Source organism: Remersonia thermophila, chromosome 1 (genome assembly GCF_042764415.1).
Source record: "Remersonia thermophila strain ATCC 22073 chromosome 1, whole genome shotgun sequence".
NCBI classification, from domain to species: domain Eukaryota; kingdom Fungi; phylum Ascomycota; class Sordariomycetes; order Sordariales; family Chaetomiaceae; genus Remersonia; species Remersonia thermophila.
This window is the reverse complement of record NC_092217.1, coordinates 2,749,201-2,770,152: the sequence shown is the minus strand read 5'-3', so window position 1 is coordinate 2,770,152 and position 20,952 is coordinate 2,749,201. Positions and strand designations below refer to the sequence as shown.

Sequence of the window (20,952 nt, the reverse complement as noted above, 5' to 3'; positions counted from 1 at the left end):
TTAATTGATGCGGTACGCATCATACACAATCTCCCCGCCCCTCCGGCAGCCGCTGGCGACCCAGAGGCCCGTGTTGATGTCCTGGTAGCGCTCATCGCCCGTCTCGAGCTCCATGGTGGCGCGCAGGCGGTAGCGGTGGGCCGCCACGTTGTCGGCGGCGACGGGGTCCTGCAGGCGCTCCATGACTTCGCGCTCGCCCGTCAGCCAGCCCGTCATCTTGCACTTGATGAGCGCCGGGTGCTCGTCGCTCGTCTGAAGAAGGTAGGTGGCGTCGATGCGCGTGGCCGTGTCCTTGACGGCGGTTTGGATGTCTTCGCCGCTGGGCTGTGCAAAACGAAGGTGAGCCAATGGGCAAGCAAAGGAAGGAAAAAAAAAAAACCGATAGACGTTCAAAAGCTTACCAGAAGAACGCCCTTGCCCCAGCTGCCGGCCCATTGCCCGCCCGTGCACGCGATCCAGCTTTGCTTGCCCGATACCGTGGCCCCGATGCTCAGCTTGGGCTTGACCTTGATGCTCATGCGGAAGTCGAGGTCAATGGACGGGGTCGGCAGGGACAGCGAGCTGGCCACGTCGTCCTCGTCGAACTGGTGGCGCAGGCTGTTGGCGGGGATCTTGTCCTTGAGGACCGCCTGGTAGCCCGGGCATGTCATGAGGTGCTCGCGCTGGCGAGACGTGTTCTTAGCCCGTACTTGGTTGCAGTATTTACACCTGGCCGACAGGCACTTGTCGTCCTCCTTTGCGCGGAACTCGACAAAGGCGGCGTGGACCTCGCGCAGCGGTATCTCGGGCAGGTTGGACCCGAGCGAAGGCTTGGTCTTTTGCTTCTTGGCCGGCGTCCCGTCGCCGGGGCCCAGGGACGGGCGCGGGTGGCTGATGGGGGAGCCGTTGATGCGCGGGTTCGGCATGAAGCTCAGGCTCGTGTGGTCAGCGGCAGCCGCGGCGGCGGCGGCGGCGGCGGCGGCGGCAGCGGCGGCGTCGTGAGGGCCGTACCCGGGGACGGGGCCTACGGGACCCGCGCCCGGGTGAGGGGCATGCTGAGGATGCTGAGGGGCCTGCGGGGCATCGCCGGCGGCGGCAGGGGCGGCGGGGATGACGGGAGCCTGGCCGGCGGGAGGCGGCTGGGCCGAGGCGTCCTGGGTGGTGGTGGCTGCGGCGGCCGAGGCTTGCTGGAGGGCCACGTCGGGATGCGAGGCCAGGTAGCCGGGGCACTGCAGCAGATGCTGTTTCTGGCGCGTCGTGTTCTTCGCGCGGACCTGTTGGCAGTAGATGCACTGCACCGACAGGCACTTCTCGTTGCCTGGAGCGGACGACGAGGGTGAAGGTGTTAGTCAGGGGGTTTGACGGGATCATGAAAGGTAACAAAACATGACGAGCCTCTGGTACTGCAAAATACAAGAGTAACGAACAGGACGGGGGCCCGTCATTCTTACCTGACCCGCGAAACTCGACGAAGCAGCTGTGGACGTCTTGATCCACCGCACGCGGCATGGCTACGACGCGTAATCGACAGCTTGGTGGGGAAGGGAGATACGAAACACACGGCGGAGTCGTCGCCTGGTCGTGAATGAACGGGCTGTCGGGTTTGCGATGATGTCGATGCTGCGCGACGCGTCGCAACAGAACGTTGCGAAATACCCGTATTCGGGTGGAGTGCAAAGTTTCGCGAGGACCAGCGGGCGGGCAGGAGTCAATGGCGGTGCTTGGTTAGGTAAGCACAGGGGGTGGGGAGAGGGGGGGGGAGAGGGAGGAAGGGTGGTTGATTCGGTCACGTGAACCGGACCCATAACAGGGCATCGCGGTCTTGCTGCGTACAACGTCCAGAGGCTGGATCTGGACAGCTCCATTCCAACTTCGCATGGGGCTCCAACTTGAACCCATTCAAGGAAAAGGTCTTTTCCGCGTGCACGCCCGGGTGGCCAACAGCCCTTTGTATCGGCATGCGAGGGTTCCTCTGCGGGATGGTAGAAGACAACCCGAACCCAAGTCGTTGCTGCTGGGGGGTTTCGAATCCACACAAGCCATGACAGGATACAGAAGCAATACCGTATGGTAATAATGGCGGGACCCTGGACGCCATCGTGGAGCGTGAGGTACGATACGCGCGGGTTCACATGTCCTCATCTTGCAGTCATGGGCACTCCAAGGGTTTCAGGAAGCCGTCATGGGGAAGCGTTCTGGACATCCATGGGGTGAGGTCGGCCCAACAGCAAGATGAACACTTGGCCACCTGCTGACGCTATCATGAGATCACCTTCCCGGGTTCTCGGCATCCAAACCGCCATCAAGGGCTGCCTCGCTTCTGCCTTGTGTAGGTATCTTAGGTACCTCGACGGGGAATGAACGCATCACCAACCACTTCTTCCTGTGCTCTTGCAAGTGGCATCGATCCAGGTCCGAAGTCTCCGTTCCCGACTCCGCGCCGTGGCTTCTGTCCGATGTCCTGGCCCTCGACCAGCCTTTGACCCCCCTCCAAAAAAAAACATCGGGTTCTGTGCCTGTCAGAATCCTCCGTGTGTAATTATCTCTAGTAGGTAGCTTTGGCACCGCGTCTCCCTGCAAACGCCCTACCTGAAACAACAAATTCCTCTTCGGCGCTCTGGCCCCGAACAACCATTGACCTCTGCCGCAACCTGATTGTATGAATCTCCCGTCCCTTACGCCTGGACGGTCGGGTTCTTCCTCCACCGTCGTCTCAGGGCTCCGCAGCGTACATCATTCAACATCCACCAGCTGTATCCTTGGGTTTCGCCATCCACCCGATCGTTATCCGCCCCGGCTCCATCCCTATCGTCAACAGCCGGCATCGCAACCATGTCGTTCAAGAACCCCTTCGCTCCGGAGCGGCCCGAGTTCGATGGCCCAGAGAGGGTGGCGAAGCTCCTGCGCGCTCTGGAGGGCAGCACCGCTCGAGCAGAGACCTCTCGCCAACCGCAGTCAGCACAGCTGGTGGGTGGGCACCCTCGCATCCTGCTGGATGAGGCACAGGTCCCCGCGGCTGACACATGGTCGCCAGCATTCCTATCCACGCTGGGAAAGACCAGAGCACAGGGTCAAGGACTTCCTCGACTACCGCTACTGCTGCTTCAGGACGCTGCCAATCCACCAACGCTACATGGCGTTGGTCCGTTCGAAACTCCGGACAGTCACGCTGGTGACCGACCTCCCCGATGAGCCCGAGAAGGACGAGTGGGCCGGCGACGATTCCGACTCGGACCCGCCAGACATCAGTGGCAGGAGTGACTGCTGCCATAGCGATAGCGCAAGCGGCCCCGAGAGGAGCGAGGCACTCGGGCTCGATTGGCCCATGTTCCTATAGGAGGGGGTGATTCAATTGGGGCATGAGCCGGTGTACACCGTGAGTTGATGGATCACATATACACAAGAGGACGCCGAAAATAGAGAAGAGCCGGTTCGTGGCCGAGCGTGGACGAAGCGAACAGGGGGGGAAATTGAGAAGAGGGAGGAGGAAGAGCGGAGGGTCAACACCGTCCTGGGGGGACAGTCATGGCACACAGCGACGATCGTATGCCAGACACAGACAAGCAAAAATAGTATTATAGGAACCCGACGATGCTAGGAAGTCGTCGAGAAGTGTAGCCAGCCCCTGCCGGATTAGCGTAGGACATCACCCTGCACCGAGTCTAGATTCATTCATCAACGCCCTGGATACGCAGTACACCATCAGAGTAGAAGTTAGAGTGAACCAGTTATGACCGAGCGAGTGGAAGTAGGCTGTCCTACGACAAGAACGCTGCTAGCAGCGTCATTTGGCACGCATTTCCGGTTGGTCACTTGAGACGACGCGTGGATTTGGCCGTGGTTTTGATATCATGGCCCCCCTGGCCTTTGACCATCATCACGACGTCACGCTGACCCAGTCCACAGCTTCTCCGATGCTGGGGCCTTGGAGAGGGCTCGATGCCAGGCCCGAAACAGCAGTTGCCAGTCCTTTCCCAAGCACGGCCGGACGGCGACAACCCTCGCCTTGGCCGCATCAGAGCTTGTTGTGTATGGAACATGGAGAATGACACATGGGAACCCAGGCTGGTGGCTGCTCCGTCGATGCCTTTCACCATCACGGGTTTGAAAACCAGCTAGGCGTGTAACAGGGCATCTCCGCCGGTCAACCACGGTGGATCGGCAACCACTGCGAAGCAGCAAGGTTGATCCTCGTCATGCAACGCAAACCCGATGCTCCCGGAGGACGTTGTTGGATCGAAACCCCACGGGTATCAAAAAGGGCCCCAAGTCCATCGCTATGAATATTGCTTTACTATACATACGAACGGTTGCCTCCCTGCGGCGTGGTACCCAAACGCTCGGTTTCGTCTCATGACGCCGGTGGGAGTTCATGGATCGACGAGACCATGCCGGGCCGCTCGCACAAGGAGAAGATGAACATGTCCACGACGGCCGCGATCGTGCCAAGGAACCGACAACGTCAAAAGAGTTTGTGGTGCCCGTGGAATGCTATACTCGGATCCTTCAGGGATTCGCTGCATGCGTTGCACACACTGCACTGGGCTCCTGGATGGCTAGATGCGCACGCGCCGCGAGACAAGCAGAAAATAGCCCAGCAGAAGCAGATTCAAGCTAGCCTTATGGAAAAATTTCTGCTTGCGGCTCGGGACGCGAGTCTCAGCTTTCGGGCGCTGGAGCTGGCCACAGTGCGGGCGCCGCTCGCGTTTTTGACGGACGGCGAGAGGCCGAGCACGGCGGGCCAACCACGGCGCCCGACGGCGAAGGCCGTTGCGAAGAAATCTTGACATGCCCCTAACCACCTTGCCCGAATCGACGACGGAGCTCCACCGTAGCCACTCCTCAGGGTAGGCCTTCTGCGGTTTTGCAAGATGTCCTTGCCGGATCGGGGGTCCGCCATTGGCCCGAAGGGCTGCTCGCCGACGGGGACCATCCCGGATCGCGAAGTGCTTGTTTTTCGGGCATGCGTCTTGCCTTTCAGCGATGGCGATGTAGCCCGTTTCGCGGTCCGCGGCGCGGAGTCGAGGTTTTATCGCGGCAACGCTCATGCCCGAGCGGCCCCGATCAAACGCCGGCCCCGGGGGCCATGGAGCCATGCCTTATTATAAGACGTCCCGGGGCCCTCGGGGCCGTCGTTATGTTGCCAGCACCAATAGCCGTTGGCATCCCGTGTGTGGTATCTCGCGCCCCTTTCATCCTCTCTGCTGGCGAGGCGATCCCTCTTTTTCCAGGTCGCTCGTTGCCCTTCGCGATATCATCTCTTCGCTCTTTTACACGCAGCCGAGGGGGGCCAACTTACACATCACTCCTTTTTCTTCAGGGGCCAGGAAGCCAAACACGCACGATCGCCAACCTCGAATCATATCCACCCGTCCTTTTTCTTTCTTTCATCTTTCTTTCTTTCTTTTTTGTTTTGGGCCTGCCATACCGGACATAATAGCAGAGCCCACGCAGACACCATCCGTCATGGAAAAGTCCAACAAGCTCCCCAATGGGGAGACCAGCCAGGACTACAAACTGGTGTTCTTCGCCGAGGGGGATCCAGAGAACCCCAAGAACTGGTCCAAGGCGTACAAGTGGTACATCACAATGGTGGTCGCCGCCACCTGCTTCGTCGTCGCCTTGTGCTCCAGCATCGTCACCGCCGACATCATCGGCGTCGAGGAGTCTTTTCACATCAGCCACGAGGCCGCTCTGGTCTCCGTCACCGTCTTCGTCGTTGGCTTTGGCGTTGGTAAGCCGGTTCTCCTTCGGGTCGGCACGCATCGGCCGGGGCAGCTCGCTAATAACACGGTCCAGGCCCCATGATCTTCGCACCTCTGTCTGAGGTCTACGGCAGACGCATCATTTACGGCTCGACCCTCCTCATCGCCGTCGTCTTCATCATTCCCTGCGCCGTCTCCAAGAACATCGGCACGCTCATCGTCTGCCGCGCCATCGACGGCATCGCCTTCTCGGCGCCCATGACCCTCGTCGGCGGCACCCTCGCCGATCTCTGGCGCAACGAGGAGCGTGGCGTGCCCATGGCCGCCTTCTCCGCCGCCCCCTTCATCGGCCCCGCCATCGGCCCCCTCATCGGCGGTTTCCTCTCCGACGCCGCCGGCTGGCGCTGGCTGTACTGGATCCAGCTCATCTTCTCCTTCGTCGTCTGGGTGCTCATCACCTTCACCGTGCCCGAAACCTACGCGCCGACCATCCTCGCCTCCCGCGCCAAGAAGCTGCGCAAGCAAACCGGCGACGCCGGCCACGTCACCCAGGAGGAGCTCGACCCGCGCCCCTTCTCGGAGCGCCTCGGCGTCTTCCTCATCCGTCCCTTCCAGCTCCTCTTTGGCGAGCTCATCGTCTTCCTCATCAGCATCTACATGTCGGTCCTCTACGGCCTGCTGTACATGTTCTTCATCGCCTACCCCATCATCTTCCAGGTCCGCAAGGGCTACAGCGCCGGCATCACGGGTCTCATGTTCATCCCGCTCGCCGTCGGCGTCGTCCTCGCCGCCGTGTGCTCCCCCCTGGTGAACAACCACTACCTCAAGCTCGTCGCCAAGCACAACGGACGCCCCCCCGCCGAGGTCCGCCTCATCCCCATGATGCTCAGCTGCTGGTTCATCCCCATCGGCCTCTTCATCTTCGCCTGGTCTTCGTACCCCTGGCTCACCTGGGTCGGCCCCTGCCTCGCCGGCCTGCCCGTCGGGTTCGGCTTCATCTTCCTCTACAACTCGGCCAACAACTACCTCGTCGACTCGTACCAGCACCAGGCCGCCTCCGCCCTCGCCGCCAAGACCTTCATCCGCTCCTTCTGGGGCGCCGGCGTCGTGCTGTTCACGGAGCAGATGTACGACCGCATGGGCGACCAGTGGGCCTCGACCTTTTTGGCCTTCCTCAGCCTGCTGTGCTGCCTCATCCCCTTCCTCTTTTGGAAGTACGGCGCGACCATCCGCAAGCGCAGCAAGTACGCGTACGGCGGCGATGACGAGGCGCAGAGCGGAGAGACGACGGCCGCTTCAGGGTCTGAGACCGATTTGGAGGACGGCCTGGCCGCGCACCGGCGCCGGAGCCGGCGGGGCTCGGCCGGCCCGAACGCGCCCATGCACGAGGATCCTTTGGATCTCGAAAGGGCGTTCAGCTACGTGGCGAACCCCTAAGATGGTGATGCTGTAGGAGGGATGGGACGAGGGGATCGAGCGAAGCAAAATACAAAAAGAGAGAAAAGAGGGAGCGGGGACGATTTTGGTTGAAGGCTTTGGTTTGGGTACTCGGCGTTCTTTTGGAGAGGAGGGATGTAATCCGGGACATGGACCCTTGGACGCTGCATCTTCACGTCGTTCATGGAGTCGGGGGGTGGTTTGCAAAGTTTGCGTTGTCGGTTGCCAGCTTCAAAGAGATACCACATAGGAATAATGAAACACCAAAAGTACAATCATCATGGTTGGATCCCATCTTGGATTCCAACTGGATATTCTGTGCCGTTGTTGTTGACCTGGGCATTGCTAACCGGCCCCGTGCGCTTCTTCCATCGTCCTGCCAACATCCGGCACGCGGTACTTCGCTCCGAACAAAGCGACCCGGCGGGACGGGAGGCAGGGGCCGACCCGGTTGTGAGTATCGCCTCATGCCCCCATGCACACACACAGACACACACACACACACACACACACACACACACACACACACACACACACACACACACACACATGCACCCCAAGCTCTCTGCGGAAGACTCGGATGCTCGGTGCTCCAGCAACGCTCATGCAATTTGACACACTTAGCAAGACAGCATCCTAGGCCAATGGTATGCCAGCTAGGACCGAGGAATGCCCAGTCGACGGGGACGAACCATGGCTCTCGACGGCAAGGCCCTCCCCCAAAAGAATCCCTACCCGGTCCTGACCAACTGCTTGAGAACGCGTTGCTCGCCGGGGCCAGCCCAGCCCTACCGGAGGCCGGCCATCAGCCCATCCGCCTAACCATTGAGCACGCACCCTGCTGCAGGTTCGCCAAGGAGCGGGGTCGGCACCACGTTGTACTGCCTACATAGCTCCGGCTGTTGATGGCCCCGTGCCGGCCCGGATCCGGGGGTGGGGGTGGGGGCGGGAGGCCTGCGTTCTCGCTGGGACGGAAAACCGTCGCTGGAAAAAAACGAATACTTTGTAACTCTTGGGACATCGTGGGACGTTCCTCTAATTGCTCATTAAGGCCCTGGAGCGGGCTTTTAGGGTGGATGCTGCGGGACTCTTCCATTTTGTCACGTATGTACGCTACGCTACGTACTGTGTACATACGGTCGGTGTACCAAGAGAGAGGCCTTCGGAACCCCCCGGTCGGTGAAGCATGGCCACACCTTCGGAGCCCGGAAGCGACCCCGGCTCTTCACCCACGCGCTAGCGAGCAAGCTTCCCAGGTTGGGGATACGGCTGGCAGCTCAACCATAGGACAACAGCGATGCTAGAGAGGGGGGGGTCTGGGGGCCGAAAGAGGCAATGGAACCAGTCACCATGCAGATATAGAATATTCGGGCACCATGGCGAGAGGCAAAAGCGGAGGAGCCGGAGAGACCGCAGAAAGGTATAAAGCCGACGAGGGTTTCGCGTCGTGGTCCTCTTGTCGGAGGCTGCTGTCATCTTCTGTCCGTTCACCGGGTGCAGCAACCCACTACTGCTATTTCTCCCGCCGCTCCTTGTAACACCGGGGGAGGACCTTTGCCACACTCCAACCCGCCGCTCTTAGCTCTTCGCCCAGAAGCATCCCCGCACGCGCTCAAAAACATGCGGGTCACACGCCCCGTCCTCCTGGTCCTCTCGGCGGGAGGCGGCCCCCTCGCCGCGCTCGCCGCCACCCTCACCACCCTCTTCACCGTTCCCGGCCCTACCCTCCCCGGATCCTGGTTCGAGAACGTGGCCGTGCGCCCCAACGGCAACATCCTGGCGACGCGCGGCGACGCGCCCGAGATCTGGCAGATCGACCCGGCCACCGGGTCGGGCGCGCTCCTCGTCAACGTCACGGGCGCGTACAACCTGACGGGCATCGCCGAGGTGCGCTGCCGGCCGCTCTGGCGCCGCGACGCCGACGCCGACGCCGGCCCGGGCGGCAAGGGCGGCAAGGGCAAGGACCGCCGGCACCCGCGCGAGACGTACGTCTTTGGCAGCTCGCACATCCCGGCGCCCTTCACCGTGGCGCCGGGCAGCGCCAAGGTGTGGACGCTGACGTTTGGCCCCGGAGGCACGCCGGCCGTGGCGCTGCTCGCCGCCATGCCGAGCGCCGGGTTCATCAACGGCGTGGCGTCGTGGGACGCCGGCAGGGTGCTGCTCAGCGACACGGAGCTCGAGCGCGTCTACCTCATGGACGTCGACACGGGCTCCTACACGACGCCGCTGACGGGCCTGGCCGGCATCAACGGGATCCAGACGCGCTACTCCGCCGTCGGCCGGGGCCACGGCGGCCACCGGTACGTGTACCGCGCCGATCACCTGCTGTCGCAGCTGAGCCGGATCCCCGTGGACGCGGACGCCGTGGCGACGGGGCCCGCCGAGGTGCTGGCGACGGGCACGCCGATTGACGATTTCGCCATCCGGGTGGATGCGACGGGCTATGGCAAGGCGTACATCGCCGCCATGTACGACAACGAGGTGGTCGAGGTGGACGTGGCGGCCGCGCCGTCGAGCGGGCCGGGGGCCAGCACGCTGCTGGCCAGCGATCTCACGGGCACGGGCGTCGGGCTGGTGACGGTGGCGGCGTTCGGCCGGAGGTCGACGGATTCGAATGTCTTGTACGCCACCGCCGGGCAGGGTGGAGGAAATGCGGCCATTGTGAAGATCGAGCCCTGAGGTGCTGAGGTGATTCGCTTTTTCGCTTTGTAGGGGGTTGGGAGGGTGTCCTCAAGAGGAAAGGATGAGGTGCGGGGTGGGAGCTGGGTAGCTGGGGATGATGATTTTGTGCATATGATGATGAAGATCATGACGATCATGATGATGATGATGATAGTTTTAATAATGATGATAATGATGGTGAATGATGGTATTTCACGCTACAATGAGACCACCGATTCTTGGAGATGCGTGGCTCGGATCCGGCTCGGATCCGAAGTGTTTGCCTTCCGTTGGCTCCCGTCGTCCTCGTCGTTGCGCGCGCGCAAGCGAGAGGTCGTCATTGGATTCGTGCCATGATAAAGCTAGGCAATTCGATGCCATGGCCCATCCATCAGCAAGGCCGGAGAAGCCCTCACGGCCCCTGGATCCCAAACCGCTCATACGGAAAGCCTTCCAGGGTCTCCAACCTCTCGGCCCAGCCATCATCCAGCTGGCCCAGCTGGTGCTCATCCCCGAGCTCGGGCACCAGCCCCGTCCTCCCCGCGAGCACTTCCCTCGCCTTGTCCTTCCACTCCTCCCACAGCTTCTCGTGCGGCACCCACACAACCCGCATCCCGGCCCTTCTCCCGGCCTCCACCCCCGGCACGCTGTCTTCAAACACGAGGCACTCGGCCGGCGTGATGGGCGGCTCGTCCGCGTTCTCCTCCCTGAGCGCCGCGTTGATGGTGTCGAGCGCCAGCAGGTAGATATCCGGCGCCGGCTTGCCCCGGCCGGGCCTCACCCTCGGGTCGTCCCCCAGCACGCGCAGGTTCTCCGGGATCATGTCCAGCAGGCCCTTGGCCGCCGGGCGGCTCGTCTTGAGCGCAAAGTTGTCCGTCGCGGTGCTGCTCGCCAGGGCCACCCTCACGCGCCTCCCGTCCACGTTCCGCGCGGCGGCGGCGGCGGCGCTCTCCCCTCCTCTCCCGCCGCCGGTCAGGTGCGCCAGCAGCTCGGTCGCCCCCGGCAGCGGCTCGCACTCCGGGAAGTGGACGGCGTGGTGCTCGGCCTGCTCGCGGGCGTACTGCTCGCGCGAGATGGGCAGCTGGGCCCAGGCGTGGAAGACGTCGCCGTTGCTGCCGCCGGGGACGCCCATGAGCTTGGCCTTGACGGACCACGGCAAGGGCGGGCGGTTGTACTTGGCGAGCACCTTGTTGGCGCACAGGCTGTAAATGTCCTCGGTGTTGAGGAGAAGCCCGTCCATGTCGAAGAGGCAGGCCCGGATGGGCGGGAGGCCGGAGGTGGCATGTTGGGAGCTGGCGTTGGTGAGGTTAACAATCAAGATTGGAGGGATTGAGGAGAGAACGAGAACGAGGGGAGGGGGGGGGGGGGGGCGTACCCCATTGTTGACTCAAGGTTGACCACTCTTGTCTGTCTGTTTCTTTCTCTCTCTGTCTCTCTCTCTCTCTCTCTCTCTCTCTCTCTGTGTGTGTGTGTGTGTAGTGTGTGTATGTGTGTTGGTGGGTGTGCGTGTGCGTGTGGGAGGTCCGCCGGTTGCAACCCAATGGGATCCCAGTGTTGCCGTCTCACAGATTTAATTATGAAACCCGCACCGCCATGAAGCGAATCACGAAGGATTTGTGCAGCGCTGAGTGGGGACCTCAACCTTTCTGCAGCTCAAGCTTTTTGTTCGCCGACTTCCCGCCAGGCCCGGCATTTGGAATCCAAACTGGCCTACCTAGCCAGGTACCTCGGGTAGGTTGAGTTTTGAGTTGGGAAGTCCTCGCAGATGAACCAGACATGGTTGCACGGATTGAATCACACCAACACGACTTTCCAGAATCATTTCAATAAACAGGAAATAAAAAAAAAAACGAGTAAAAGACAACAATCAACATGAACAAGCCAACCAACCAAGCCTTTTCCAGCCCTCTAATATGGGTGTGTGGGTGTCCACGATGCTCTCCCAACTCCTAAGAGAGACGGGGCCTCTCCCACGGATATCTCAAAACACCTCATCGCTTTCCGTCTCTCTCTCTCTCTCTCTCCTCTCTCTCCGGCTTTCCCCTCCGCCCGTTCATCGCGTTTAGCACTTCCTCCACTCAACGTCCCACTCCTCGCTGTTGGCCTCAAAGTAGGCCTTGGCATCACCCGAGAGCACGGCGCGGAGGTTGACGTTGAGGATACCCGTGTACCCGTCGCTGCCGATGCACGGCGACCACACCGTCCTGCTGTCAGAATCGCCCGTCAGGACGACTGCGCGGTTGATGGTCTTGTTGCCATCGTTGGTGATGGTGTCCTTGAAGGAGCCCTGGAGGAACCAGCTCGGTCAGTCATGCAAGCCCATACTACCCCCCATTCCCCGTCGGAGAACCCTGATCTCGGGCCGGCGTTCTGCTTACCGTAGCGGTGGGGTTCTGGCTGAAGAAGATGGTGGTGTAGCGCGTCAGGGAGGTGCCCGGCTGCAGCACGACGTGGCCGCGGACCGTGTTGCTCTTGAGGGCGAACTGCCAGCCCTTCGAGCCGTTGCTGGCCTGGATGTGTGCTTGGCAGTGGGTGGTCTGGTTCTTGCCCGGAAGCGCGGCCGCGAAGTTGGAAAAGGTGAGGGTCGGGTCGTTGAAGGTGCCCGAGAACTTGGGATCCTTGACGCACCCGCTGCCCGAGAAGGTGATGCTGCTGATCTTGGGCACGGCAGGGGTCGCGGCCGTGTCGGCAACAACGGCCGAGGTGGCCGCGAGAAGGAGAGTGAGGTTGGAGAGGAGGCCCATTGTGTCTTGGTGTTGTTGGAGAGTAGCAGTGGTACAGGATCGGTGGTTGACGGGAGCTTGAGTCGCGAGCAGGCTTTCAGTCAAGGAAGAGCGATCGCTGGCAAATCGCGAGACCAAGGCAGGCTGGAAATCGACTGGATTATATCTTGAAGGTTCCTGATGTACGGTGACTGCTACATGGTGCAGAAAGCAAGACCCCCCCCTGAAGCTGGATGATGTCCCCCGTTCTTATACACAAAAGTCAACAGCATGACCTGGGTGGATCGCCCGTCGGCGCCGGTCTCCCCCAACGAGGCAAAAACATCGCGATGGTCCTGGATCGTGGTGGTTCCTGTTCTGTCGCCACCGTGGTTCTCGCGCGATGGCCGGGTCGTCTAAGACGTGCGCGTGCGGAGCTTGCAATTTATCCATATTGCGTCGCCGCGAAGCCGGGTGCCCGGATTGGCAAGACCCAGATTCTAAATTAACATCCAAAAATAGGTGCCATACATTCAGCGTCTCGTTTGCCCGCCAAGACGACCCCAAGCCTGGCTCGATGGCTCGGAAAGAGGCGAGACTCGGAGCTTCAACCGGGGGAGGGAAGACGCAAACCCGGAATCCCCAGCCCAACGTTGCGCCAGGAACCGCACATGCTGCTCTCGGCGCATCTCGTCAAGCAGTGTGCAGACTGAACGGCCTCGATTGAACCGTGAAAAAAAAAAAAAACAAAAAAAACAAACGAACCTTATGCATGGCGTGGCATAGCAGAGCTGTTTTCCAAATCCTCAAGACAATAAGAAAGAAAAACAAAGGGCCGGATCTGTTTTGATCGTTACGTTACTAGCGTACATCAGGTAACTAACTACCCACGCTACCTCCACGCCGGTAACTATGTAGCTTAGACATGGACAGCGGGGGGAATTCCGCCTTGAGACACACACACACACAAACACACATACACACACACATAGTCCTTTCACCCCCAAGAGCCGCACGGGTTTGATCCAGGGCAGCCCTCCCTGGATTGGCAACGTCTTTGTTCATCATGGGAAAAGGTCCTGTCGTCCCTCCCCAGTGACACCTCCGCACCCGCAATCTGGGGTTGACGGTCGTCTCCGCCGCCACGTTGCGGCACAGCACAGGAACGGCCACTGCGGAGCTCTATTCCGCGCCGTATCTGGTGTCGATGTTACTGCGCCGTCCCCTCCCCCCCCCTTCCCCCAAGCCAGAGAATGTTCCGACATTTCCAAGAGCCGCCCCCCGCCAGGGGGGGATTCTGCTGCTGATTCGCGGTGCCTGCTGTAAGCTTAAACGGTCGATGCCAAGCCGATATGCGTGTGCATCGCTAGCTGCGTAGCATGAGCTGCCCGCTACCAAGCAACGAGCGCTCGCTCGCTATTTTCTCCTTCCGCGAACAGCACATGCAACCGAGTCGGTTGCGTCGCCTTCCCAACGAGATGCTTTCCCCCTTGCTCAACCAACGTTGGATGGCGTGCGACATGATCGAGACAAGGGCCAATGCGCTTGTTCCTATTTATGGCAGCTATCAAATACCCCGATGTTCGGGGAGCCAGACCCTCGCGGAATCTGGTCCAGCCCGCTGCAGTACGACTAGCTATGCTAGACACGGCAGCCATGGAGGCACATGCTCCTGGCGGCCGATCAAAAGTTCCCAAAGGCTGCTCTCGATAGATATCCCCGAACGATCACAACACCGTCCAGCACTTCCTACCGTGCAGGCGCGTACCGCGTTCCTTGTCGTTCGGGAGACGCCTGGCGTAGGCTGCTCCCCGATGGCTCCAAACAAGGGACGGATGCGGGAAAAGACGCTCGTCGCACACAGACTCGGCTTGCCGTGGAGGGTGGCGTTCCGAGGCCGACAGGCAGAGCCGACTCACTTCGTTTGTACCGTACCTTACATCACCGCCTGGCGTGCGTCAGGCACTGGTGCATGGCGTCGTTAACGGGCCGTCTGTGCCCACTCGAGACACAGGGGCAACGGCGGCCTCAGCAGCACGTCACCAACGCTTCTTGGCCACCGTCGCTCGTCGTCCGGTCCCCGGCCGAGCTCGGCTTGGGCCTCCCAAAGCTCGGAGCGCACATTAGGCTCCGCTCACACACCTGTTTTCGGCCTTTCCGAGACAGACGAAGGGTCTCCTCACAGCAGAAGACACACCGCATCTTCCACGCGTTTCCTTCCTCAGAGCCATGCCATTGTTCACTCCAAGCCAGAGGGCCATAAGGCCATGGCGATCTAGGAAACGCTCTGCGCAACGCTTCTTCGGCATCCAAGGACGAGGATCAGGTGATCCCAACCAAGTTCCTCCAAGATCTCGGGTGATCCTACCTACAGTTACACCTGGGGAGTGTTCGCCACGAGATGGTCAGGGCAATATGTTCTTCGGTTGATATGTCCGGTACCAGAAGCATCAAGACATGGACGGTACTTGCTCGTCTCGGTCGTTTACCGCCCCCCCTGCCTGCGCAACAATGAAACCACAACGCCCAGGAATAGGTTCTCCGTTGCAACTGACACATATTGCTGTGATAGTGCTCCGCAGCGGACTGCGGTGCCAGCACTTTGGTAATCTCATCAATGGCATCGTCTACGGAAGGTGGCCGAAGCTTTTTAAAATGCCGAGCGCCCCTGGTTAGCGTTACACCACAGCATCGTCGCAGGACCTTTGTTAATGCCAGTGTACGAAGCATTATTATGCGGCCGATTCAACTTGCGAGATTGCTGAGGCCTTTCCAAAAGAATAAACGAGAATCATTATTCTTTTTTTTTTCAGAGTTCAAGGATCACCTGTTTCAACCCCTCGTTCAAAAACGATGGAAGTAGAGGACATGTTGATTACACCAGTCCCGAGATTCATGGAACGGGAGGGAGGGACCTTTACAGCATCTGCCTACAATGTCCGCCGTTCAGCATTACGGCAGCCGTCTTTGGCAACCTCAGAAAGAAATCCATGGATGCTTGATAAGCTGCCTGGGTGAGATATTTGTTTAATATTAAGGTGTGCTTTTCTTGGAGAAAAGCGGGCGAACTCGAGCACAGAGTTTCTGTAATGAAACCTCATCATCCCTAGCCTAACGACGGCCGGTTGATCTTTGCAACTCACGCACTGAACCACACGAGCCTGTTTCTACCGGCTTCCCAAAGCGAGGCCTTGAGAAGTGACGGAATGGTGGCATGCTGCCCGCGTCCCAAGCGACTTCTCCTATGCTGAGGAGCCTCATTTCAGTGCGGCGCCCATGGGGATGAATGGGCCCTGGCGTGTTTGAATGATGGACAGTCGGTTGATTTTCGCTCACACATTTCCCACGGCACACACAGCCAAGGTGCTAACCAGTACAGCCGTCGTGCCAATTAAGGTTGGGCACCGTTCCTGCGGGTCCTGGAGATCCGGGACACAAAGCCCGCGCATGTTCGGCAAGATCCCGGCGTGACCGCGTCCCCTCCGTCTCGTGGGAAATTGGGAAGAACGCAAGAGCCCCGACATCCGGAAGAGAGAGAACAAGGTTTTTGTAAAAAGTCCAAGAGATGTCTTGCAGCCACCGGTAGAACAAAGATCCACCAAAGACAAGAAGAGATCCTCCCGGGATGGACCAATTGATCGAATTCGAATCAAGATGCACGGCGCACCTGATGTTAAGAAACCGTCTTTGCGTTGTTTTTATTCCAGAGGCAAATAGATGATGCAGCCAAACAAGATGCCTGGGTTTACAGCGTCTTTTTTTGTTTTGTTGTTGTTGTTGTTGACAGGAACGGAGGGTGGACATGAAGCTCAACGACCATCCGGATGTCTGGCGACTGTGAATAACCATTGTCGAGATATATGAATGACATGTATATACATAGTTGGCAGGGATCAAGTGAGCCTGAACCGGACTGAGGTGAGCGGCGTAGTCGGCGTAGGCAAAGTAGGCAAATAGGTAGGCAGGGTAAGATACAGAACCTGGGACGGAGCTTCAAGCATGACGGCCCCAATAAAAGATCTGGACAACCTGGGAGAGACAAAGCCAAGAGCATGTGCTGAAGGAAAGCGGATGGCGAGGGGCCTCAACCATCTCAGAACCATGCCTACCGGAGGGCCCCTCGCCGTAATTATTCAAGCAGGCTGAGATGATAGAGCTCGGTATGGCCCTTGGTACGCCGTGCTGTCTCTGTTCGTCTACGGCATGCCGCATATCAAGGAGGTCTAGCAAGGCACAAGATGTTGAGACCGTGATGAATTAGGTATTTACATGTGAGGTGGTGATGAAATAGGTATTTACATGGATCCTAGATTAATACATAAGGTGTAGCTCATCAGCCATGCCCATTTTACATGACTCCCGCATCCTATTACAGAACCCGCCCTTGTCCAATTGATGACATGCACATGAGAATGGTATCATGGAGTCGCTCCTATCCCGCCACCCCCCCCAAGTACCCGAACGCCTGAAAAAAAAAGAAAAAAAAAAAAAAAAAAAGGGGGACTAAGAGAGTCGGCCCATCCGATAATCTCCCTGCTACCCCCCATCGTTTGATTGGGAAAGTTGGCATTGCGCTTGGTCGACTCCTTGCTCATCGGCTTGGCCGGAGAGTCAGGTTAAACAACTCCCCCCTTTCGTCTTGTATTAAAAAAAGAGTCCACCGCTGGTTGGGGTGAAACCCGAAATGTCCATGGCTGCATGGACGCTGGTGTCTGGATTCATCCCCCCTTTGGACTCAATCCCTCAAGCGCGCATGGCACCATGAAATGCGCCCTGGGTGGCGCCCTCAGGGACCCCCGGTCCTCGCCGCCGCCGTGGACCATGCCCCTTGGGCTAACCGCTGGGGAGCCGGGCTCGCTGCTCCTCACGCTGGAGACGCTGCTCGACCTCTTGGGGTCCTCATCGTTATCGCCGGGTCCGAAGGGTCTTTCGGTGCCGCCGGCGCTGCTCAGAGCTCGCGTCACGGCCGTGGAGGCGGTCAACGAGGAGAAGCCTTCGTGCTTCTCGTCCATGCAGTCGTCCCGAAACGCGCGCTGGGCCTCGAGGTCCAAATCGGCGTCGAGGTCGTACGTGCCCCTGGCGACCACAGTCGCGTCACCTCCTGACGCTCCACCTCCGCTGTGGCCGCCCACGCTCGGCTTCCGCCCGGCGACGGCCGTAGGCGCTGTAAAGCCGTGGTAGTAGCGCGACGTCTCGAGAGCGTCGTGCTCGTGCTCGTGCTCGGGCAGGTTCCGGAGGCCCGTGCCCCCGATGCTGCCGGCACGACTGCGTACGGGATAGAGCGCCGGGGCGCTCATGCGACGCGGGGCGTGGGCTGACGATGGCGGCTGGTGCGTTGGCGTCAGCGGCGCGAGGGGGAACGATAGCGAGGTTGGAGAGCAAGAAGAGACGCGCTTGACGGGGCTGCTGTTGTTGTTGCCGCTGCCGTGTTCGGTTTCGAGAAGGCTCCCGTTGGAGATGGGCGTGATCCACTGCAGGGTTGGGTCGCGTCGGTCCTCGTCTGGGGAGAGCAGACGCGGGAAGACGTGTTCGATGAGCGGCTTGAGGGTCATGATGCAAGCGCAAGAGATGGCGGTGTTGACTTCGACCGTCGTCCAGAAGATCATGTGAGCGCTTGTGTAGGAGCCATCCATGGTCCACCAGTCTTGCTTCGTGGACATGATGAGGTACGCGAGGCGGATGATGGAAATGACACAGACGCTGTGGAATCGTTGTTAGAAGGGCCAAAGTAGGGGTTGTGTCCTGAGGGGACGACGCACAAGAAGCCGAGAGCAAAGACGCCAATGATGGCGTATTTCTGCCTGCGGGGGAGGGTTAAGCCGGCGAGCACAGGCATCTGCGGTGGTTAGACTCTTGGGTCGTTTCGCGACGGGGGCTTCTAGGTCACGCACCGGAAGCGCCATGATGACGAAGTCGCTCCCGATGTGGAACGCGGCGTTGACCCACCACAGGTGGGCAGGCTGGCAGTAGACATGCGTGGTCCAGTACAGAGACCAATCCCAAAAGGCTTGAAGGGGAATGCAGACGGTGAAGACCGAGATGGCGAACCAAATCGAGGTGGCTACAACGATGATCAACACAATCTGCGTAGCGCGCTTGATCCAGTCGTAGACAAAGATTCGCTTGTACAACAGAAGGATCGAGATTCGAGAGAAGCTGAGGCTGAGGTTGTAGAAGAGCATGCCATACCACGCGGCCTGGCGACGGTTAGCCGAGCAACAAGGCGTCGGGGGGTAAGGATGGTCGGTGCGTAGGTGCGTACCCGCTCAAAGTTGAGAAACTTGGTTGGGTCAAAGTTCCACCAGTGCTTTCCTGCCCCGTGCACCATTTCTAGATCGAGTCAGCCCGCGGCTTTGTGGCTTGGGAGGGGAACAACAAGACGTACGCTCGAGGGAGCTTCCTGTGACGCCGGCAGAACATAGCTGGACCGGGGGACCCAGTGTCAGCGTCGTCGGGGTTGATATGTGGCAGATCGCCTTGCAAGGCGACCAGGGGAACTTACCAATGCTGGCAATATCAACCAGTCGCTCCAACCGAGGACATGGCTTACGTAGCCCCGCGTATAGAAGCGGAGGCCGACAAAGATGGAGGCGATCAAAAAGGTGATGACGGAGCAGGCTGCGATGTCGGCCTGCAGCTGGCGACTTGGATGTTCCGGAATCAGCGAGTAGGGATACGTGGCGTTGAATTCGGTGCCGTTATTGCTGTATGGCAAGTCTCCGGCGGGGGCAGAATCACCGGGATATGCCGCGCTGGGATCGGCCCAGGCCACAACGGTGTCGTTGAGGGCCATGACGGCCGCCGGGCGACGGCGGACGCGGACGCGATGGCCGCGCATGCAGCCCTGTTCAACAGCAGCCGCAGCGGGGACGGCAGCAGCAGAACCTTGCCGGCGTTGCGGGGTGACAGGGTGACGAGAGCGTGTGGTGCAGGTGACCTTGGTATGTTGACCGTGCCAAAGCCCCAGTTGTAGTCGGGGCCGGAGTCGGCGTCAGCGTCAGCGTCGGCGTCGGCGTCGGCGCCGCTGCGTCCTCGTCCGAGTCGGGTCGGTGAAATCGATGCGGAGGCCGTCAGAGGTGGTTGGACGGCGCCGCGCAAGGCGGGAACGAGGTCTTTTGGTGTGGGACGGCAGCCGAGAACACATGGACGGGTGGCTTTTCCCCGAGAATCAACTTCCCCCGCAAAAAGCTCCGGGGTTGGCGACAGGACATGTCCCTGTGTTTGGATATAATAAAAGTCGATCTGCGCCGAGCGGTGCTTCCCTCTTAGTGGTGCAACCCAGAGAGTCCGGGGTAAGGCGCATTGATCGGATCCTTTCAGCCGCTGTCAAAGAGCCATGCCTCTTGCGTGCGTGCATGCGTGCGTGTGCCGGTCCGTCTGGGGAGTCATTGACATGTGTGGATGTAGTAGTATTTGTGTTGTCCCGGCCCGTGCGTCCATCAATGGCCTCAAGTCGCCGGGCGGGAGGAGTGGGCTGGTGGAGAAGGTTGGCCGCCGTGCTGGCGTGCGCCCTAAACAAGTGCGGGAGGGCAGGAGATGGGAAAGCAGAGCGGCAGGATCGTCGCAAGCCAGAGAGGCGAGGGGAATCAGCCGGTGATGGATGGTATGTTGCTGGTTGGCTGCTTGGGCCTCCTCTTAGGGCCTCACGAGCCGGGTTCCAACTTGACGTACCCACCAACGTCGACATGCTGAGCCCCCGGGGTCGGATACGACGTGGGGTTGCATACTCCAGAGCCCGAAGGAGTTTGGCCGACCTGGCCTCCTCTGGCCAGGCCTGGCTGGCGTCTTTACCGTGGGAACGCGGAAACGGCGAAATGGCGGCATGGATTCGACAAGGGCTCCTCATCAATAACTAACGCTACCTCACTTTCCCTTCGTTTTCGTGTTCACGCTTGCCGGGCCGGAGATGCGCTTGGAGAGGTGGGGGATTGGCCTTTTTTTTGGCTCATGGAATGCCGCTGTTTGTTGGTTTCCCCTGAAGTGAGCAACTCAGTACGATGAGGCCTTGCTGGAAATGGCTGCTGCTTCCAACAGGCCGGCTGGGTCGATCCGAGCCAAAAGACCTGTTATCTCAACGGCCTCTAAGCCTTTTCGCTTCTCCCGGAGATCGTGCTTGCAGGACCGCCGAGATGTGCAGATGGCCATTCCAAGGCCGGTTTAGCCCCGACAAAACTCTCTCGCGCCGAGGCCTGACGGTGGATCAAGTGCCGTGCCAAGATGGCTCCACCACACCGAGACTTCCGCCAATGCCGCCTCGTGGGAGTCGAGAGGCTCCAAGGCCCCCCAATCGGGCAACCTACGCAGTAACGCTTCAAGCCCAAAAGGGGTATGGTTCCATCCAAATCTCTTACCCTCACTTGCCCTCTCTGGTCGTGTGTCATGATCAGGTCTGTGCAGGCAGTGACAGGGGGAGCGGCTGCTGGTCCCGATCAGTTACTCAGTACACTACATACAAGCACCCTACACCC

At 59.9% G+C, this 20,952-nt stretch overlaps 7 protein-coding genes across 7 annotated transcripts; 3 read left to right on the top strand and 4 right to left on the bottom strand.

Annotated features, from left to right (window-relative positions):
• VTJ83DRAFT_788 (uncharacterized protein) lies at positions 1-1,488 on the bottom strand (the record flags this gene model as incomplete). The annotated part of the gene is made up of 3 exons (XM_071014469.1): positions 1-324; positions 402-1,297; positions 1,431-1,488. The coding sequence occupies 3 exons, from the start codon at positions 1,486-1,488 to the stop codon at positions 1-3; spliced, it is 1,278 nt and encodes a 425-aa protein (XP_070870141.1).
• A 1,323-nt stretch (positions 1,489-2,811) lies between these two features.
• Positions 2,812-3,316, top strand: VTJ83DRAFT_787 (uncharacterized protein; the record flags this gene model as incomplete). Its single annotated transcript, XM_071014468.1, has 2 exons — positions 2,812-2,946; positions 3,014-3,316. The coding sequence occupies 2 exons, from the start codon at positions 2,812-2,814 to the stop codon at positions 3,314-3,316; spliced, it is 438 nt and encodes a 145-aa protein (XP_070870140.1).
• Positions 3,317-5,025: 1,709 nt separating this feature from the next.
• VTJ83DRAFT_786 (uncharacterized protein) lies at positions 5,026-7,121 on the top strand (the record flags this gene model as incomplete). Its single annotated transcript, XM_071014467.1, has 2 exons — positions 5,026-5,713; positions 5,779-7,121. The coding sequence occupies 2 exons, from the start codon at positions 5,026-5,028 to the stop codon at positions 7,119-7,121; spliced, it is 2,031 nt and encodes a 676-aa protein (XP_070870139.1).
• A 1,620-nt stretch (positions 7,122-8,741) lies between these two features.
• On the top strand, positions 8,742-9,800 carry VTJ83DRAFT_785 (uncharacterized protein; the record flags this gene model as incomplete). Its single annotated transcript, XM_071014466.1, has 1 exon — positions 8,742-9,800. One exon carries the CDS (start codon positions 8,742-8,744, stop codon positions 9,798-9,800), a length of 1,059 nt encoding a protein of 352 aa, XP_070870138.1.
• Positions 9,801-10,194: 394 nt separating this feature from the next.
• On the bottom strand, positions 10,195-11,162 carry VTJ83DRAFT_784 (uncharacterized protein; the record flags this gene model as incomplete). The annotated part of the gene is made up of 2 exons (XM_071014465.1): positions 10,195-11,074; positions 11,158-11,162. The coding sequence occupies 2 exons, from the start codon at positions 11,160-11,162 to the stop codon at positions 10,195-10,197; spliced, it is 885 nt and encodes a 294-aa protein (XP_070870137.1).
• A 682-nt stretch (positions 11,163-11,844) lies between these two features.
• Positions 11,845-12,526, bottom strand: VTJ83DRAFT_783 (uncharacterized protein; the record flags this gene model as incomplete). Its single annotated transcript, XM_071014464.1, has 2 exons — positions 11,845-12,069; positions 12,161-12,526. The coding sequence occupies 2 exons, from the start codon at positions 12,524-12,526 to the stop codon at positions 11,845-11,847; spliced, it is 591 nt and encodes a 196-aa protein (XP_070870136.1).
• A 4,676-nt stretch (positions 12,527-17,202) lies between these two features.
• VTJ83DRAFT_782 (uncharacterized protein) lies at positions 17,203-19,322 on the bottom strand (the record flags this gene model as incomplete). The annotated part of the gene is made up of 6 exons (XM_071014463.1): positions 17,203-18,184; positions 18,244-18,320; positions 18,376-18,681; positions 18,747-18,814; positions 18,870-18,906; positions 18,987-19,322. 6 exons carry the CDS (start codon positions 19,320-19,322, stop codon positions 17,203-17,205), a joined length of 1,806 nt encoding a protein of 601 aa, XP_070870135.1.
• Between the last annotated feature and the right edge of the window lie 1,630 nt (positions 19,323-20,952).